This window comes from Liolophura sinensis, chromosome 13 (genome assembly GCF_032854445.1).
Source record: "Liolophura sinensis isolate JHLJ2023 chromosome 13, CUHK_Ljap_v2, whole genome shotgun sequence".
Lineage (NCBI taxonomy): Eukaryota > Metazoa > Mollusca > Polyplacophora > Chitonida > Chitonidae > Liolophura > Liolophura sinensis.
The window spans coordinates 29,483,609-29,504,647 of NC_088307.1; the positions used below are offsets into that span (position 1 = coordinate 29,483,609).

Consider the following 21,039-nt stretch of genomic DNA (forward strand, 5'->3'; position numbering starts at 1 on the left):
AGGCCTATTATACTGATTATAACACAGCAGGCCTATTATGCTGATTATGACAGAGCAGGCCTGTTATGCTGATTATGACACAGCAGGCCTATTATGCTGATTATGACACAACAGGCCTATTATGCTGAGTATGACACAGCAGGCCTATTATGCTGAGTATAACACAACAGGCATATTAAGCTTATTATGACACAGCAGGCCTGTTATGCTGAGTATGACACAGCAGGCCTATTATACTGAGTATGACACAGCAGACGTATTAAGCTGAGTACGACACAGCAGGCGTATTATGCTGAGTATGACACAGCAGGCCTATTATGCTGAGTATGACACAGCAGGCCTATTATGCTGAGTATGATACAGCAGGCCTATTATGCTGAACGTGAAACAACAGACTCGTTGTGCTGAGCATGACACAGCAGGCGTATTAAGCTGAGTATGACACAGCAGGTCTATTATTCTTAGTATGACACAAGGGAGTTCTTGTTGAAATTAACAGATTATTTTTATGAGTGTATTGACTCTGATAGGTCGACTTGAAATGAAGTAAAACTGCCTGTGTGACGCAAAGCCGTAATCAGTCACTTAATCTAATAGTTAACCAAGGTATAACGGTACATTTGGTGTAATTTGGTGTATTGAACTGTCTACTGTTTACGCTGTACACAGTGGGTATATTTAGAGTAGGGTGATAAAGGTTGCACTCCATGTGATGGTGCAGGGTGTTTACCTAATTCTAATTGGACTTTACCTAATTTTGATAAGTCATGCGGCTAGGGGGCATGTACAGTGAGACTAAAACCCTAACTGACGTACATTGACAGGAGGCCATATTTCACCGGTTATGCGTGACTATCTGTTTTTTTCTATCTGTGCTGCAGTCTTTTTGCACTGGTAAGCAAACCGTGGAGTTATGAAATTGTATACCTTGTCACTTTTCCATAAATAGGGGGTGCCCGCTGGTTCAGATAATTAAAGCTCTGGGTATCATTTTTTCACCGTTCGAATCCAGCTCTCCCTGTGTACTAATAAACCAGATTGGCACTAATAAACCAGACTGGCACTAATAAACCAGACTGGCACTAATAAACCAGACAGGCATCATATGATTTGAAAAATCGAATGAGTCAAACAGTTTCTCCAAACTGCTTCACAGGTTCAGAACAAAATGATTGCCTCCGTTTATCAGGAATAAATATTTACCAGTGACTTACAAATAATCCGTCATAGCAGTCTTTGGTGGATCAAGTTGACACTTAATTTTAAATATTGTTTTAAATTGTAGAGATTCAGTGACGATATTTGTGAATGTTTTGCAGAATTGTACAATTTTTGTATGGTCTCCTGATCAACTGTGTACAGGAAAAGATCTTGTGGATGCCAGTTTGACATTGGACGGTTTCGTCCTCAGAAATTCCCTCACCATGTTGAAGTTGATGACCGTCTTGGTCACAATAGGAACGGTACAAGCAGGTGAGATTTGTTATGTTGTTTCTTATACTGTTTATCTGAATTCTTTGCACTCTGTTTAATGAAAAATTGCGAATTTCTTTAAGGAAGTTATATGTGAAATATATTTTATGTTATTCTGAGATCGCCTTGTTACTCATACATGTTATACAACACTGAGCGAGATGCAGTGGCTTTTGGCCCCATACCGGTACCTTATTTGATGTTGTTGGACTGTGGCGGCTGGATTCAGATGTTTATCCGTTTTGGTTGACGAATAATATACAAATGTCTGTTTCGAGGCATAGATGCAATAACTCGGACTCACAGGGTGTTGGTCAACCTCAGCCTCGGTAAGGGATTTTCAAAGCGCCCTGCCTCAATTATTCTCGGGGACTGGTCGCTATGTAATGGCTCCATGGTTCCGTCCTAATTTCTTAACCCTTTATATCCTTTCATAGTTCTTTGACATCTTGTGTTGAACATTGTTTTGTAAATTCGTCTCGTTCATTTATTTATCTATTTGATTGGTGTTCTACGCCTTAATCAAGAATCGTGTCGTTAATATTGACCTGGAACATCTTTTATCGATTGGAAACGGGCATATGAATGTCAGTTACGAAACCTAGCTTATCAACTGTCTTTCAAACAGCATTCACCTTGCCTCATTATGACGTAATTGCCGTCCACAAATATGGCGTAATTCGTCTTCTGCCAACATGGTGTATTTCGTCTTCCACCAACCTTGGCATAATTCGCCTTCTACAAATATGACGTAAATCACATCCAACGATATGACGTAGTTCGTCTTCCACAAATATGACGTAATTAATGGAATATTCACTTATGAGAAGTTAAATCTGACAGCTTTACGCGTTCATTGTGTTCACAAAAGCCCAATATGTAGACGTGTGGCCGGTGTTGATCTCATTTGGCAATCATCTGTCTGTTCTCGCCTTCTGCTGTAAGCATTAAATTGATTGGATCTGGGTATTCTTATTATTTATATGCAATCTGCCACATGGATGTGTCCCCGAAAACACTCTACACAGGGCATTCCGTCATTTGATATGACTGACCTGGAGTGTAGCAGGCCAGTAAACAATGGCATGGCGAAGATGTCGTCAATCCAGGTAGACAGAGAAGGCGGTGAGACATTTCCTAAACCTGTAGAATACTTGATTTTCATATTTGGGAACCTCCGTGACCTAGTTCATAGCATGCCAGTGTTTATCAACTTCAGCCACCTAGGAACCTCCATCCCATGCGGTCGAGTTCAAGTCCATTTCATACTATCTTCCTCTGCGGTCGTCAGTCTAAAGGTCTGTCAGCAGCAGCCTGCGAGTGGTCGTGGGTTTCCCCTTAGGTCTGCCCTGTTTGATTCTCTCGCCATTGCATATATGATCTATATCTGCGAACGGCGTAAGACAGTAACTTAAGAACAGTGTAAAAATAAATCCATCACATTGACTGTACAAACCAGGTTTGGCTACATGACTAATAACTTCTTTCAATGTTACCAAGATATGCAGAAATTAGAAAATAAAATTTAAAAACCATGGCAATATCAAAGATTGACATTTCCAGGTTGTGAACTACCAAACATTCCCAACACGGGAGAGCTTGAGAGTGACAGCAAACCTGATCAAGATGGCCGATACCCTGAGTACAGCTCCCTGTTTATCCGTTGTTTGCCGGGATACGAGCTCTTGGGCACAGACATGCTGTTTTGCCTCCGTGACAGTACATGGGATCCACTTCCTGGTGATGTACAGTGTAAAGGTATCCTAACCACTGTAATTTGTCAGACGATTTCAAAGTAACCCGATGCTATCAAGATAGCCGATAGTTTCAAGGTAACCCGATAGTTTCAAGGTAACCCAATGGTTTCAAAGTAACCTGGTGGTTTCAAGGTAAGCCGATGGTTTTAAGATAACCCAATGGTTTCAAGGTAATCAGACGGTTTAAGATAACCAGACGATTTTGTAATAAACATAATCGAAGATAACGGGAATATATCGGAGACAAGGCGCTTACCTGTTTGTCCTGAACTAGTATCAATATCTGGCAAACAGCATGTAAATGGAAAGCACGAGTGGGATGAGAATAAATGTCCTAAACTTTTTATTTACTCTCGATAATTGCATGATTTCTTTCAGGAGGTCTATATATACGTCCTATTTCGGCACATGAAATAAAACTTGACTTTCTTTGTGTCTGTCAGAATCTGGATTAAAGTGTGCGGATGCTGACATCCCTGTGGGTGGCTCTGTTTCTGGGGGCAGGGACGAGGGGGACAGAGCGATATACTCTTGTGACAACCACCTTATATTGGTGGGGAACGAGCATAGAACATGCCAAGGAGGAAAGTGGCAGGGGAACATGCCTCATTGCGACAGTGAGTACAGGATCATAGTACACACGTATGTAACGAGAGGCCAGTGACAAGGGAGCGTTCTCCCGTTGTGACCGTAAGTACTAGATCATAGCGCACACGTATGTAACGAAAGGGCGAGGGGCAAGGGAGCATTTCTGCAGTGTAACCATATGTACTGGATCACAGTGCACACATATGTAATGAGGGGGCGAGTGACAAGGGATCATTCCCCCAATGTAACCGTAAGTACTGGATCACAGTGCAGACATATGTAACGAGAGGCCAGTGGCAAAGGGAGCGTTCTCCCATTGTGACCGTAAGTACTAGATCATAGCGCACGCGTATGTAATGAAAGGGCGAGGGGCAAGGGAGCATTCCCCTGGTGTAACCGTGAGTACTGGATCACAGTGCTTACATATGTAACGTGGGGGCGAGCGCCAGAGGAGCATGTCTCGCTGTGACCGTGAGTACAGGATCATAGCGCACACGTATGTAATGAGTGGATGTGTAACAGGGGAGCATGTCTCACTGTGACCGTGAGTACAGGATCATAGCGCACACGTATGTAATGAGTGGATGTGTAACAGGGGAGCATGTCTCACTGTGACTGTGAGTACAGGAGTACAGGATCATAGCGCACACGTATGTGATGAGAGGGTGTGTACCAGGGAAACATGTGGCACTACGACCGTAAGTACAGGGTCATAATGAGGGAGGGAATGGCAGGAGGATTTCTCGTAATGTCCACTTTATTTTAATGCGATATTCTTCCGAAAGGGAATTTTCTGGGAAAGTGCAGCTAGGTGACGGTGCGGTAGAGATGTACTGTTTACCTGTACATCAATGTTCATTACGTGATTAGTACATCTAGCGCTGGTTTTACAGGGGCCGTTCAGTGCGAGGACCCTGGGATCATAGCCAACAGCCAGAGGGTTGATCAGAAGCTGTATAACCTGACAAACTTCGGCCCCGGGGACACGATCCAGTACCGCTGTAACCACGGGGAAGTCAGGCAGGCTGATCTGCTTTGCCTGAATAGGGGAGAGTGGAACCAACAGCCCCCGGTATGCCCCGAGAAAAAAGGTGAGTTGTCAACGTGTGATGAGGACGGGAAGTTTAACTTACATGAAAGTATTGATTTTCAGTGCCATTTGCGTGGTAAATCTGTCAACTTCAACGCCAAAAGTTGATATCCCCTGACCTTTGTGCAATGTCACACCACAAAATGCAACATGTCAAAAAATCAACATATCGCGACGACCATTTTGTTTTTAACTTTTGCTTCTGGAAATGAAGTCTTATGGTTGCCCCATATGATCTTACATTTTTCTCGAAAGACTACAGAAGAGTTTAGTTAAATTTATGTTTTAAGTTTCAAGAATATTAATCCGTAATGAGATCTAATGATGCATATAGTTTTTTTTGAGAAATGCTGAATTTGAGAAGATAGTTGTCAGTACCGTTTTTCATTCATTCCGTAGTGTTGTTTATCTGTACATATATTTTAGATGAAATCAACTTTTATGTGCCAAAGAGGTCACTTCGTAATAACAAACTCTTTTTACTATCAAAAGCTCTGGAGAAATGTGTATTTTTTTTAATTTTTCGAACCTGTACACTTCCTAATTATTTTTAAATGACTCAAACGCAGGGATTTTAGGTCTAAGACACATTTAGATCGAAAGCGCAATTTAAAAAAAATTATTTAGCTTTTAGGTACTGTTTTGTTAGCCTTATTTCTTTATGTAGTTTTAGTTCTGCAGCATTGAATGTAGTACTCAGGTCTGTACCTGAACGAATGCCTGTTGGCCTTTTCTTATCAATACCTAAATGCATGTTTGTAGGCTTGGGGTTTAACGTCGTACTTAACAATATCAAATGACGACGAGGTGTACATATATGTATGTACATATAATGTGTATTCATGTGGCAGGGCGAGTACATGTCGCTAAACTGCTGCCGCCACTGAAGTATCATGTCAAAGACACACCACCCAGTCACATTATATTGCCACCATTCCAACCAGTCATGTTTCCTTGCCGTAGCCTCTCAGTGCCTAGCACCAAGCGAGGCAGCATCAAGTACCACTTTTAAAGTCCGTGATAAGACCCGATCTGGGTTTGATCCTGAAGCCTCCCAACTTCAAGGCGGAAGCTCTAACAATTACGCCAGGTGCCGAAGCGGTCAATATATAAATAAATGAATTAGGGTCGGTTTGTTGTAACGATACTTTTAATATTATACTGTATTAATCAATCTAAAATCACTGTCAAAACAATAAACATTGAATCCATCCATAAACAGTCAGTTAATCATTCAGTCGATCTCTCGCACGCACACACGCACTCCGCCCACTCATTCGCTTATCCGCTCATTGAATTAATCAATCAATTACACTCTCACTCTCTCACTCTCTCACTCTCTTACTCCTTCATTCGCCCACTCAATTACCCACTCACTTTCCTATCGACAGCCTCTTCCCCATGTGACGAACTGCAGCCATACCAGATGTGTCCTGACCCCGGGCCACCTCGTTACGGCTACCTGTTGAAGCAGGACACCGTCGTGGCGTGTTATGGACGCTATCCCCCCGGTCAAACCATCAAGTTCCGCTGTAACGACGGGTTTCTGTTCGTGAACAAACAGCCCATCAATCGACTGACATGTCTGAAAGGAGGGTCATGGGACAGAGATCTCCCCATCTGCTACGGTAAATCATCTCCACTTTCTTCTCAGAAATGTCTTAGGAGTATTTGTTGTCCGTTATTTTTTATGCAGAACCGGTACATGCAATTGTCAACTTCAACTCCCCAAAACTGTCCAATGGTACTACAGGCGCACACCACCGTTAATCTCTTTTCCTTCTCCTTACAGTTAGGTAACACTGTGTCCCGATTCCAAAAATCTATCGCTCACGGTGAGTGCTCAACGCCGGTAATCTCTTGTTCTCCTTATAGGTCAGATAATGCTGTTGTTGTGTTTGCAGATGAAGGAATGAAGACAAACAACGATTTCAACGTCGATCTTATATTCTCGCCATCACAAACATACGCACTTGCACAGTCATGTGATCACAAATGTTATTACAAAAACATAACTGACAATTACACCAAACATACGAGAGAAGGACATTACATTTTCCCCTTCAGAATACAACTTAGTAGGACTTACAAATAAACAGAAAATGGCGTTATGGTTTAGAGTTCACAGTCCTGTAAGTATCTGGGTGGTCTTCTGTTTCGACTCGAGCGTCCGGTAGTTGCGACAGGATACTGTTGTGGATTTGGAGCACAATCCTTCGTGGATTCTAAAGTTGGGTCTTCCACTTGTAAATGTGATTCTCTGGGTTGTGTTTCTTGACGTGACAGAATACAACGTCTGGCAATCCATTTTGATGTCAGGTATTACTGTTCTATAACCACGGACAATGCACGAAACAATCCAAAGGGATAACTCATGCTGGAGGTGGTGATATGTTCTCAGTTCTGTTGAAACATGATTAGGCCATCCATTTAAAACATAGAACTCGATCGCTGGCTGAATCATGCTTGAGATCTGGCTGGGTGATAAGACCATCGAGGTCAATTCTCAGAACGTCAGCCTTCCCTGTCGCCGAAGCGAACACTGTTTCATCGAGAGTGAGTCTACTGAGCATGTCTGCTACTTCATTCTTCTTTCCTCTGATATGTTCCACATTGAAGTTCTACTGAAGTAATCTGTCAGTGAATCTGTAGATCAAAGGTCTCTGCCCTGACCCAGATGTTGACAGTAATGCTTTCAGTGCTTCATGGTCTGTTCGCGAAGAAAATTTGCGACCGTGAGATACATATGCCAGTGTTCAGATGTTAATATACAGGTAAGAGCCTCGCGTTCACTCGTGGAATATTTCCCCTCTGTAGGTCAGAGAGTACGGGCAGCAAAAGCCACAGGGCGTATATGGACATCCGAGATTTGCGACAGTACTGCTCCTGCAGCGTGTCCTGAGGCATCTGATGTAACATAGGTTGGATAGGCAGGGTCAAAATGAGCGATTATTTTTGGCGTGGCAATGCGCTGTTTCAGAGTGGTAAACGGATTAGCGTGCTCCTGTGCCCAGTTCCATGATTCAGTTTTCCGAAGTAACGTACAGGTTCTGCAATTTCGGCGTAATCTGGTACAAATTTGAGGTAGAAATTGGTAGTACCAAGGAATGACTGAAGTTCCTTTGTGTTTGTAGGCACTGGGAGATACTGAATAGCTTTCACATTTGATTCAATGGGCACTACTCCTTTGTATGAAATATTGTAACAGGCAAAGTCAACGGAGTTCTGTGAAAACTGGCACTTTTCGACGTTCAGTGTCAGGTTGTTCTCCGAAATACACTGCATGGCTTCTTCCAAGTTTTTGTCATGATCGCCATTGTCCTTTCCATGAACTATCACATCATCAATGAGATGTTTACAGCCTTTACATCCGGACACAATCAGCCACAAAATCTTGTGGAAAGTACCCGGTGCTGAGTCCATACGGTATTCTGGTGTACTGGTACACGACATCATGAGAGATAAATGCTGTCAGAGGTCTACTATCCTCGGTCAGGGGTATCTGTAGACAGCTAGGTCTGCGATCAAGTTTGGTGAAAACCCATGGAATTCAAGAGTGAGTTCCTGTGTGGACGGTAAAAGGTATTTGTCTAGTATAAGAGGTTTGTTGACAGGCCTTGGATCAACGCATAGTCAAATCTCTTTTTTTTTCGACGTGCGGTAACTAGGTTTGAAATTCATGGCGACGAATCGATTTTCTCCATTATGCCGGATTCCTCCAAACGTTTGATTTCTGCTGACACCTCTGGACGCACAGACAGGGGAAGTTGCCTCAGTTTCCGTGATACAAGTCCAACTGATGGGTCAACAGTTGGCCGGTGTGCGTATTTAGTGGCCTTTCCGAACAGGTGAACACTTGAGAAAACTGGAACGGAATGTCCACGGTCTGAATAACTTTGCCCTTATGAGTGACTGTAAAGCCTAACTGGGTAAAGGGATCAGTTCACATAAGATTGGCATCTTCTTTAGTGACGTAAAACAAAAAGTTCTTCAACATTTGATCGTCGTTTGCAACGTTCGAATTAAGAAACATCGAGAACAGGGATATGACCATTGTTGTACGTTAACAGATTCTCAGGGATATCGGTCAATGAGTGCTGAGAAAAGTCCTCCTTAGACAGTATCTCACTGAGAATTAACACCTTGGTGCCCAAATTAGTGATTAAGGTAATATCCTGGCCGTTAATGCCCACACAACAGTGCTTAAATGTTCTTTGACACACTATAGATTGAGACATCTGTCTTATCCTCAGGGTTAAAATTTTTACCTGTTTTGTATATCTACACATAAATCCAAAATGGCCACGCCGTCCACAGGAATCACAGTTTTGGTCATTTGCTTGACAATGCTGACTTCGAGTTTAGTGTGAGAAAGATCCACAGTTAGTACAGTGCTACTTGTGCTCATTAGAAACTTGGCAATGTTGTTGTTGTCGAGGCTTGTATGGCCGCTGTTTTACATCCTGAACACTTTGAAGTGTTTTCTTTAATTCTTTAATGGCCATTTCAATTTGCGTGGCAAGTGTGACCGCTCTATGAAGGGTTGACGTGTCTGGTTCCATAAGTAGGAGTTCACGAATGCGTGGTGTGCTGGTTTTCTCGATAATTTGATTACGTATCATCTCGTCGTGAAGAATTTCAAATTTACAGGTAGATGGTAATTCATTGAGTTTAACTGTCTACTGTAAAACTGATTCACTAGGGCGCTGAGCTCTCTCCCAGAAACGCTGACGTTCTGTCATAGTGTGTGTATGGGGGCAAAATGATAGTTCAAAGCACCTACCGCGTTTTCATACGAGTCTGTGTTTCCCAGGGCGAAGATGATACGTTGTCCTTCAATCCCAAGGCAGTGTATGAGAATTGAACGTTTCCGAGCCTCAGACACTTCCTCGCTGTTCAGTCCAGTGGCGGTTAAATATGTTTGAAAACAATCATATCCCAGCGCTTCTACGAAACGGGTGGGTCTCCTGGACTGGGTAGAAAGCCCGGAGGTGGTGGGAGGAGAGATTCAGCCATATATATGGTGTGCCTGTAGATGGAGGAAAGAAGACAGCGATTTCAAAGTCGATCTTGTATTCTCGCCATCACAATCATACACGCTTGTACAGTCATGTGATCACAAAGGTTAATACAAAAACATAACTGACAATTATACCGAACATTTGAGAGTAGGGCATTGCATCTGTCTCCTGGCCCCAGATTTATGGCTCAGCGCCCTCCAGCGGTAATATGTTGTTCTTCTCCTTACAGACCAGGTAACGCTGTGCCCGTATCTCGGATCTATTGCTCACGGTGAGCGCTTACCACCGCTGATCTCTTGTCCTCCTTATAGGCCAGGAAGCGCTGTCTCCCAATTCCTTAAATCTGTCGCTCACGGTGAGCGCTCACCGCCTGTAACCTCTGGTTCATCACCTTACAGGCCAGTTTACGCTGTGCACCTATCTCGGAACAATTGCTCATGGTGAGCGCTTACCACCGCTGATCTTTTGTCCACCTGATAGGTCAGGTAGCGCTGTCTCCCAATTCCAGAAATCTATCGCTCACGGTGAGCCCTCACTACATGTAATCCCTTGTCCTTCTCCTTTCAGTCCAGGTAACACTGTGTCCCGATCTCGGATCTATTGTTCAAGTTGAGTTCTTACCATCGGTAATCTCTTGTCCTCCTTACAGGCAAGATAACACTGTGTCTCGATCCCAGATATATCGCTCATGGTAAGCGCTCACCACGGGTAATCTCTTGTCCTCTTCACAGATCAGACAACCCTGTGCCCCGATCCCGGATCTATCGCTCACGGTGAGCGCTCACCACCAGCCTTGGGCCTGGGCGTGTTGGAGGGAACTTCCATCAAATTTCAGTGCGATTATGGTTATAAAGTGGACGATCGATTTGATTGGTCAACAATGCGTTGTCTAGACAGCGGGCGTTGGGATGCGGACAAACCCACCTGTACAGGTAACCAGCTTGGTTTAGTTTAAATTATTTTAATTCTGTGTGTAATTGTGTGTGGCGTAGGTCAAACTTATGGACAGAAATGCAATCGTATAAGTTTATATATATATATACTTTATCATTTCTCTCTGCAGATCCTTTCGCCTTGACTGAAGTTTGACCATCAATATGCAGATGTCATACCCTATTTCTGTGTTCGGCGCAGTTTAAACTTGAAATGTTGCAAAAAGGAAATGCACTGGTCGGATATGAAAATGTGGCCTAAATACATTTCAAATTTGTCAATGTTTCGACGCTTTCCTATGGTCTTATGACAGAAATTATTCTATAATATAAACAAAGTACTTGTCAAATGTTTAATTTCTGTAGTCGGTTTTTTTTACCTGTAGGCTTCTTTTACTTATCTGCATTATCAGACATACTCGCTACCAATGCTGCCTTTAATACTTTTTTCCAATCCATGATGGACTCCACATGCTTGTTTTCAACGCAGGAAAACTCATTCCCTTGACCAAGGTGATGATTGCCCCCAAACCAGTGGCATGCTGGATAGAGTCTATTATCAAACGGACTGATACCCAAATATTGATAACTTACTATGCATCAGTTGGTCCACAGTCATTATATAAAGTGATGACTGTATGAATTTATGCAAATACTAACGTTTTACAATGTATGAGATGTAGTAAACATTGAAATTAAGGGCATTTTTGTTGTGGTAGCTTTAACATTGGACAGTATTTCTGAGTAATGAACAGCAGGGTCTCAATATCCAAGATACACATTGTTAAGTTAAAACATGGTTTGAAAAAAAATTACAAAACTGTTACGGTAGTTATTCCTTTGTATCGTGGAAAATTAGTTTCGAAAATCGAAGCTCCTTGTATGTTATATCTGCCTTTTTACCGCAGAGTTAATATGTCCTCGACCTCCAATCCCGGCGAATGGCAGAGTTCTCACAAAATATGAGCGCAAAACGGAATTCAAGGTCAACGAATCTGTGACCTTTCTCTGCCAGGAAGGCTATCAATTGGAAGGCCCACATGTCCTTACCTGTATCCAAGACGTACTCGGATGGGATCATCTGCCTCCGGTGTGCAAAGGTACATTTGATACGTCTATGGTTAGCACAATCCTCATCGCTGTCATTTTCTATATTGTCGTCATATTCAACAGCGCTGTGATCATCATTATCATCTATGTTAAAATAAATACAATTCCTGATATCATCATTAGCGTTATTGCCATTAGCAGAACCATTTCTGTTGTCGTCGTAATCATCATTATCATTATCAATAATAGCATCAGCAATAGCGTTGTCATAAACAAAATTTTTACACCTATCATGTAATGACCCAGGAGCCTCTCACCAATGCGGTCGCTGTGAGTTCAAGTCCAGCCCATGCTGGCTTCCTCTCCAGCCGTAAATGGGAAGGTCCTGCAGCAACCTGCGGATGGTTGTGGGTTTCTCCCGGGCTGTGCCCGGTTTCCACCCACCATAATGCTTGCCGCCGTCGTATAAGTGAAATATTCTTGAGTACGGCGTAAAACACCAATCAAATAAATAAATAAATACACCTCTCATCATCAGTATTGTTTTCATTAGCATAATTTTTACACCTGTCATGATCAGTGATGTTTTTATTAGCATAATTTTTACACCTATCATCTTCAGTATTGTTTTCATTTACAGAATTTTTACTCAGTGATCATCGGTGATGTGTGTAATTTGCTACTATTATGCACTTACATGAACAGTCAGAATAAAAAACTAACTAAAAAACTATCTACACTATCTAAAAAACTAACTATCACACCCTAGTCGCTACTCTGGTTTTACCCTGGGGTCAGAATAAAAAACTAACTGAAAAACTATCTAAACTATCTAAAAAACTAACTATCACACCCTAGTCGCTACTCTGGTTTTACCCTCTGTGCTCTAAGCCCTTTATGGTTTTGTATTCCTACATAAACCAGGATTCTGTTGGTGGGCTAAGCATCCCCAAGGCCTGGTCACATTACATTGTTTTAATGCTATTGTGTGTTAAATGTGATGACAATACAGCATTTGAGTAATTCTAGACAAGCGACGTCTGATAAATTGCAATTAACATCACTGTATGTTTAAAAGTAATTTTGCTTAAGCCATGGTGCTAAGAGGCGTATAATTTGCTACTATTTATGCATTTACATAAACAGTCAGATTAAAACCCTGATGGTGAATTGGCACTGGCCGTGTTTCACCGATTACGTGCAAGCATTTCCCACCAATCACACTGTCGTTACTGCTCCGGTTTTCTCTCTGTTAATTGTATTATTATCAATATCAGAACAATTGCCTTCGTCAAAGTGGTCAGTATCGTCATTGTCGCCAACAACAGCGTCATTCCCAATATCAAAATCATTCTTGTTGCTACAGTTGTCAATATCGCCATCATTACCGTCGCAAAGAGCAGTATTACTAGCAAAAGCGTGTATTCAACCATTAACATCAGCACTACTATTATTGCTGTGGTGACAGTCATTGTTGCTGGCGCCGTAGAGTCAACAACATCATCAAAATCACCATTAACCTGGTCATCAACATCATCAGAACTAGCATTATGACGACCGGTACCGTCACTAGCTGCAATGGTCACAATGTCAACAATAGCGTTTTGAGTAAAGTCTGTGTATCTAATGTCATTAACACAGCTGTACGTATCATCGTCATAATCATCATGTATGTCAACAGCAACAGTATCAGGAATGGTGTTGTTCTGGTTGCTATCATCGTCATAATCATCATGTTTGTCAACAGCAACAGTATCAGGAATGGTGTTGTTCCGGTCACTATCATCGTCATAATCATCATGTTTGTCAACAGCAACAGTATCAGGAATGGTGTTGTTCTGGTCACTATCATCGTTAGGATTATCATGATTTACACCGCTACTGTTGTCACAAGCATCATTATTGGTTTTCCCCAAGATGGTTTTTGTCATATGTTGAGCGTCACATTGACCAACGTCATGTCATTCAAAAGTGAGAAATATCAGATTTATAATTAAAGTTTCCCATATTTGCGCAGTCACAGATCCAATTGACATACCCATATCCACATACCCTTGGATTAGGAAGCCCCGAGTGACAGAACCCACACCTCGTGAGTCCATAAGACAGACCACCACCGACTCGGCACGCGGGTACCCTCGATCTACAACACCAGGCGACTTGGGCACATTTACAGCTACTCCTGACTCCCGGCACACGACAAAACTACCAAGCAAATCAGACAACCGACCATCACTGACATGGACGGTTTCCATAGCTACGCCTACCATATCAGAAAACGCACCTAACCAGCCACCGCTAAGAGTGACGCCTACAACACCGGCACCTACGAGAGCGACGCTTATAACACGGTCGCCTAGGAAAGCGACGCCTACCGCACCGACACCTACGACGCCGGCGCATACGACACCGACGCCTACGACACCAGCGCATACGACGAGAGGTTCACAAACTACACCAAGACGAACTCAAAGACCGGCACCAAAACCAACACCAAATCCTGCTAAAGGCGAAGGGCTGAAAGTCATAACGACGGAGACAAAACCCGGTGGGGGAGAAGATCTTGACCATGGGAACCGAAAGCAGAATCCTGTCTGTAACGATCCGGGGTACGTCCGGAACGCCGATCGGACCCCAGTTTTCGATCAAGATGAGTACAAGGGGTTCGATGTCGGTAAAGTCATCAAAGTGGTCTGCAAAGAAGGATTTGCTTTTGAGGAGGAATTTGCTGGTCTTATATATTGCCGTGCCAGTGGCAAGTGGGACAAGTTGCCACGATGTGTTTGTAAGTTTCTTTTTTTTCTTTTCCATGAAAACAAGCGGTGTGTCAAACTTGGCGCAGACTTTCAAAGTAGGCGTGGAAGTGATTATGTGTGCCAGGGTGTGCACGAGAGTATGCACGAGAGTGTGCGCGAGAGTGTGCGCCAGTAAATGTCACGGTGTATTTTTATATGTCAATGTGTATAAGTCAGTAAAAGTTTGCGGGTGCACGGATGACTTAACGCGGTGTTCAAATGTGGGCAACTCACGTGATGAACTAGTGTGTGAATTCCCGCATCTGCGATTCACATAATCAGTACATTCCAATAAACACACATCTGGCTACGCTGAAATTCGAACTGTTTTATACATGGGCACAAGTGTGCTCGATTCACACAATCACACTGCCCAAGGTTTGTTTACCTTTCGCGAACACTTCTAAAAATTGAAATTGTTGGATGTTTTAGATCTCCATGAGCTTTGTTGTAGATTTAACAAGGAAACAAGGAAAAAAAGTATCCACGGAGTTACGACTAACTGCCATTGACATTAAGTCTTAGTGAAAATCGCTAAAACAAATCAATAAATAAGCATAAAATAATACTCAACAGCTCGGCCAGTTATTCTATGAATCGCTTAATGCATTCATCAATCAATCCATTTCAGCGTCGTCTAACAGACTGTGTGTAGACCCAGGTAAGGTTGACAACGCCATTAGATCCCCTGAATTTGTGGCAGCTGACGATCTGTTTGCGGTTGGTGAGACTATAGATTTCATCTGTAACCATGGCTACTCAGCCGGGGCCTTCTACGATCAAATCAGCCTTACATGCTTGGAGAACGGCTCGTGGGATGGTGTGCTGCCGGTTTGCTCGGGTAAGTACTGAATACGAAAAGTTGTGGCAAGTACGATAGATATACAGCACAGGAATGACTTGGTAGTGCCTTTGTGTTTATTTATTTATTTATTTGATTTGTATTTTACGTCGTTGTCACTGTAGGAACTATTTGATTCGATATGTTTACTTTACTTGTAGTACCAGTAATGCACTAAATCGTTTGTAGTTGTGGTGAGGTGACCACACATTACTAGGTCTGACCATTAAACGTATTACGGGCGAGGGCCATAATTTCCAACAAACATTTATGGGGCAATTTCTGTCTTTTGTTACAGATCTGGCTTTAATGTTCTGGGTTTGTCCTGTGAACTAATTATCAAGTTGTCAAATTAAGCGAATGACTAGCAATGTGAAGGGGAGCCATCTTCTTGATATTTCCGTATCAATCGAACATTTAACGTTTCTCCGAAGTCAAACATTCAACAGAGTTTGCGCATGTTGTTTATTGTTGTGTACAGGCCTAGTATTATTTTGATGATTTAGGTTTCCCCCGATCTCTGTCCAGTTTGAACCCACCATGATGCTAGCCGCCGTCGTATAAGTGAAATACTCTTAAGTACAGGGTAAAACACCAATCAAATATATTGATGATGATTTAGGCAGATTTTATTAACATGTGGAAAAAGGTCAGCAAGTTTCTAGAGTATCTTTAGCAACAAGTGGAAGAGTATTAACATGAAGAAGAATAGTAATTACATAGTATGTGTATGTTTACGGGCCAGCCTGCGGTCGACTGGTTAAGGTGTTCGCTTTTCACTTGTTATGTCAGACAAGACGTGTTCTCAGTTTCATTCCCAAGCAGGGAAGATTCTGGAGTGTCTGACTTTCACCATTCTCACGGCCTTCATCGGTGAAAATCTTTGCGTCGTGTTGCATGAAGTTCCACCAGGGAACCACTCGCATTCTGCCAGTAAGACATATGCCACCCGTGGGAGAGTTCGCTATTTACTCTCCAAGGGTAATTAGTTTTATTCTGGGCACTCCTCCTCATGACATTCGCCATGGTAAGGCATGATAAAGTGACGAACAACAATCAAACAAATAAATAACAGAAATAAACTTTCTGGTTGAGATGGTTTGCATATTGTTCATGTACCACAGACAAATTTCGCTGCCTGGAGCATTTTTCATTTCTATCCGTATCACAGAAATCAGATGCCAGGCACCGGATGTGCCTCTCCACTCTACCATCTTGCCCGACAATCAATCGTCATTTGCTGTGGACAGTTCGGTGACGTTCCAATGTGAGCCGGGTTATGAGCTGAGAGGTCCGGAAAGACTGACCTGTGAACACTACTCGGCCGAATGGTCCGCTTGGGTGCCCGACTGTAATGGTACGAGTTCATTTCGGACACGAGAAGTGTACGATAGCGATAAACACCGAAGCAATGGGTAAAAAGCTGTACAGAGCAATAGCCTTTGCAATGCCTTATTATAACTTTCAGCTGTATCGGTTTACAGGGAAAACCAATTTTGCTTAATACGCCCCATTTACCTTTGGGATGATTGACAGCTCAGTAGTTTATCAGTCTAGAGATTTATAACCATAAGCATCTTAAGCATTGTAAAGGATTACTAGATAGGCCGAGCAGGTTAGTAATCAACTGTTTTCTGAAATTTTACCAAGTGTCCTAAAGGGTGAATGGGAGTCGCCCATGACTATTCCAGCGCCTGTCCAAAGATAAGAAAGCGAAGATGGAACCATTGAAATCCAGCATTCGACTACATTTATTCCAGAGCCAGAAGTATAAGTAGTTTTGGCAATAAGCTCATGTTGTATTTTTTCCGGTGACAATACCTTATTATTTTGTTTTCTTTCACATCACAAAAAGAAAGAAATCAATCAAATACATAGCTTTCTTCTTCCGATCGTCAGCCATCGCCTGTCCCGATCCAGGATGGCCGGAGAACGGAAGGCGGATCGGCAATGACTTCCGGGAAGGTCAATCGGTGAGATTTCAGTGCCTTTCTGGGTATGAGCTACGTGGTTCACCCAACCGAACTTGTCAGGGGACGCGGAAGTGGAGCGGGAAGCCTGCCGTCTGCGACAAGGGAGGTAATCCAATTTGGTTTACAAATCCTTGAAACTGAAATTATATCTTCATGAAAAAGGTGTAAAAGTCTTATTAGTTTATCGCATTCTTACAGTATGTTTCTATTGATTGCCAAGACTAAGTCTTCGGTACAAATTCAGGCAACACAAAGATCGGTGGTCTCATGCACACTCAAGGGAAATAACCACCAGAGGAAAAACAGAAATGGAACATGAACAAATTGTCCTTGTAATTGTTGAAAATGGAATGAACTGAATATTTGTAATATTGAATATAAATTCTGTCCTTTGCCAGAGCTATTAAATATATTTAGTTTCTACTATATATACTTCTACAAAGACCTTATGGCATCCTTTTTCTCAACAAAGCGGAGCAGAGTGACTGCATTAATTGTACTAACACAGATATATGTCTCTTTGCACTTGTGTGGAAGCTGCACAATAATGTGAGTGTTCTGTCGTTGTCACCCCCGCCTCCTCTCCCCCAACCAGGATCCCGCTGCCCTCCTCTTCCAGACGTTATAGGTGGTACGAAAACTGGCCGGTTCTACGATGCTGGGGACGTGGTACGCTATTCCTGTGAGACTGACTTCTACCTAGTCGGTTCGCCAAGGAGGAAGTGCTTGTACAACGGAATGTGGTCAGGCAGAGATAGCCACTGTGAATGTGAGTAACGAAATCACTTAAAACAAACAAACAACACTAAAACAAATAAACATGCATCGCATGAGGTTGTGATGTTGCATACATGTACCAAGATAGTGGGCTTCAAAATAAGCTGAAATGCACAACTTGAGATAATCTAAGGCACCACCGTGTTGTCAATTTTTTAACAATCAAGGACGAGTTATTTCGGTTTCAGCTCTCGTTGCGCGAACTCTTTTCCTTTTTAGCCATGTGAGCGTGACGCAGGAGTGACGCGACATCATATGCAACGATCGAGAGCCCTGCCTAGTGCGCATTCTCACCAAATAGCCAGTAAACCGTATTAGTTGGCCATTGAATTAACATGGGAGCGAAATATTAACGGCTTATTTCAGCTATAAGCCTCATGCTAGTCAAAGTGCCGCGATTGCAATATACAGTATGAACTTGTTAAAGTAAAATATCAACAAAACAATCAAATACATTCCACATATTTCAGTTAGTTTCATTTCGACTTAAAAATTAGACTCGATTTTCTCATTTAAGTCCATGTTAACTGTATGTAATTTTAACTTTTTTATATTTGAGGATAGATTGACAGAGGCATTACTTATGGATGACAACTCCTGGATTTAAATCCAGAAGTTATTATCCATAAGTAATGCCTCTGTCAATCTATACCACCCCAATTCCTAAATGCTTCTGAAAGAAGCTGTATTTGAGGAGTTACGGAGCTAAATGCTAGACACCTAAATCATTTGCAGTGACGTGTTATGATTGTACAATAATAGTACACTGTGCTCTCTAAATTTTGAATACATTTAGTTAATTCCCTGAAGGCTTGAAAATGAGAAAATGTCACTGCATACAAACCAATTCATCGATTGATCTAAACATTTCGGATCGGTGATTCTGTGATATCAGTCCCATTTAAAACTTACGTATACGCCCTATCTCATCTTTGCTAGCTTTACACCATATACAAGCATAATTTAGGCATATTTAGATAGTTTTAGCTCACGCTTTGCTTTTGAGTTTATGTCCACCCTTTCTACAAATACTGCTAGCGCAGCGTAATGACCCAGGAGCATCTCACCAATGTACCAATCATATAAATAAATAAACAAATAAATTGATTGGTGTTTTACGCCGTACTCAAGAATATTTCACTTATACGACGGCGGCCAGCATTATGCTGGGGGAAATCCACGACTATCCGCAGGTTGCTGGCAGACCTGCCCACGTACGGCCGGAGAGGAAGCCAGCATGAGCTGGACTTGAACTCACAGCGACCGCATTGGTGAGAGGCTCTTGGGTCATGGTCATTACGCTGCGCTAGCCCGCTAACCAACTGAGCCACGGAGGCCCCGTACCCCAATCAAATCAAATAAATAAATAAAAAAATATTCATTACTTTAACAGAGAAAGGCAAGACGTAATCACAAATTTAATTCATTGAAACCCATACTTGCCACTAATATATTCTTGTATATTCTTGTTGATGTCAAACATTAAAATTGCTTGGTCCAGACATCAGCAGAGACACTCGTACTTAAATCGTTGCTTTTATAAGTTCATACAGAAATATAAACCAGTCCATAAAAGAAATATTAGCAGTCGACGGAATCAGAATAAAACTTTACTATGATGGTAGTCCATTTCCGCGAATGTGAAGGAAGTCTATTCTTCCGTATGAAAGTACTCTTGGAAATCAGTGTAGGATGTAGTACAGTTAGGTGTTGTGACTAGACGTATTCCGTGTATACGAGTGCATATTTTCTAAGGCAGGAGTATACATGCATATTATCCTTGCAGCTCCGCGATATTATTTATCAACATTTAACACTGCGTGTTGTTAATAATACGGAAGACCCGATGCATATAATAAACTTCACCTTAAACTCAGACACCCGACTTCGACGGGAGTGATAACACACAGCGTTTGTTTTGATAGGAGATTTACTGAATCATGTGCTTCCAGATGCGTTAATCTGCTTCTGTTCAAAAGAGGAGCGACCCCTCGTGGTAAAAAGGGGAACAAAGCTGTCGCTTATTGTTGCATATGAGTGTTTCCGGTTTCACTGCGCTCTTATGGGTTCGTAAGGATTCCAGATTAAAAGTTAATTAACGGAGTTAAAAAGGTCATCAGAAGTAAATGGCTGTGTCCGTTTACGTCTGTTCCCGCCCTTAGTTCGAGATTTTAAAGGTAAAATTGTTGGTTGTGTTTTCTTTTAACGGACGCGTGTATGAGGTGTGTTATCCACATGTGTTATTTACATGTACTTAGGTTACAGATGCTTATAGTTCTTGTTTTAGTAGTAACAGGGCTAAATACACCTTAATGTACAGTCTCCGATACCACAGCGCACAAAGTACTATTACGACAACGGAACTTGAACACTAGTCAGCAAACCACAACTAAATCACAAAATATAAGTATTCTACCTTAGGAAGTGAGACGAATAACTAACGGAAAATATCTTAAATTAACAACATTAACAATGTAACTTTCTCGCGATGATTATACCGTACATATATTGTATTTTATACTGTGACTCAAATCAACGAGACACTGTAATTAGAAAAATAAAGAAACCATGGCTAAAATGTGGCTCGAACAAATGTGATATTGCTTTACCCTGACTCAAATAAACGATGCACTTCTATATTGCGTCTTATACGGCGACTTATACTGTGACCAACACTTTAGTATGATGACTCAGCCCGAAGAGACGCTCCCATAGTGTGACTAAGACCAACACTTTGGGATG

The 21,039-nt window shown here is 42.1% G+C and overlaps 1 protein-coding gene across 1 annotated transcript in view; it reads left to right on the top strand.

Annotated features, from left to right (window-relative positions):
* Window positions 1-614: 614 nt before the first annotated feature.
* LOC135480591 (sushi, von Willebrand factor type A, EGF and pentraxin domain-containing protein 1-like) overlaps window positions 615-21,039 on the top strand; it is a 30,347-nt gene continuing 9,922 nt past the window's right edge. Inside the window, exons 1-12 of the mRNA XM_064760464.1 lie at window positions 615-1,473; window positions 3,037-3,231; window positions 3,674-3,847; window positions 4,712-4,909; window positions 6,300-6,536; window positions 10,661-10,861; window positions 11,770-11,961; window positions 13,929-14,696; window positions 15,338-15,547; window positions 16,719-16,904; window positions 17,447-17,626; window positions 18,116-18,289. Coding sequence (XP_064616534.1) covers window positions 1,425-1,473; window positions 3,037-3,231; window positions 3,674-3,847; window positions 4,712-4,909; window positions 6,300-6,536; window positions 10,661-10,861; window positions 11,770-11,961; window positions 13,929-14,696; window positions 15,338-15,547; window positions 16,719-16,904; window positions 17,447-17,626; window positions 18,116-18,289 — 2,764 coding nt within the window. The 5' untranslated portion in view covers window positions 615-1,424. The remainder of the gene's footprint in view (window positions 1,474-3,036; window positions 3,232-3,673; window positions 3,848-4,711; window positions 4,910-6,299; window positions 6,537-10,660; window positions 10,862-11,769; window positions 11,962-13,928; window positions 14,697-15,337; window positions 15,548-16,718; window positions 16,905-17,446; window positions 17,627-18,115; window positions 18,290-21,039) is intronic.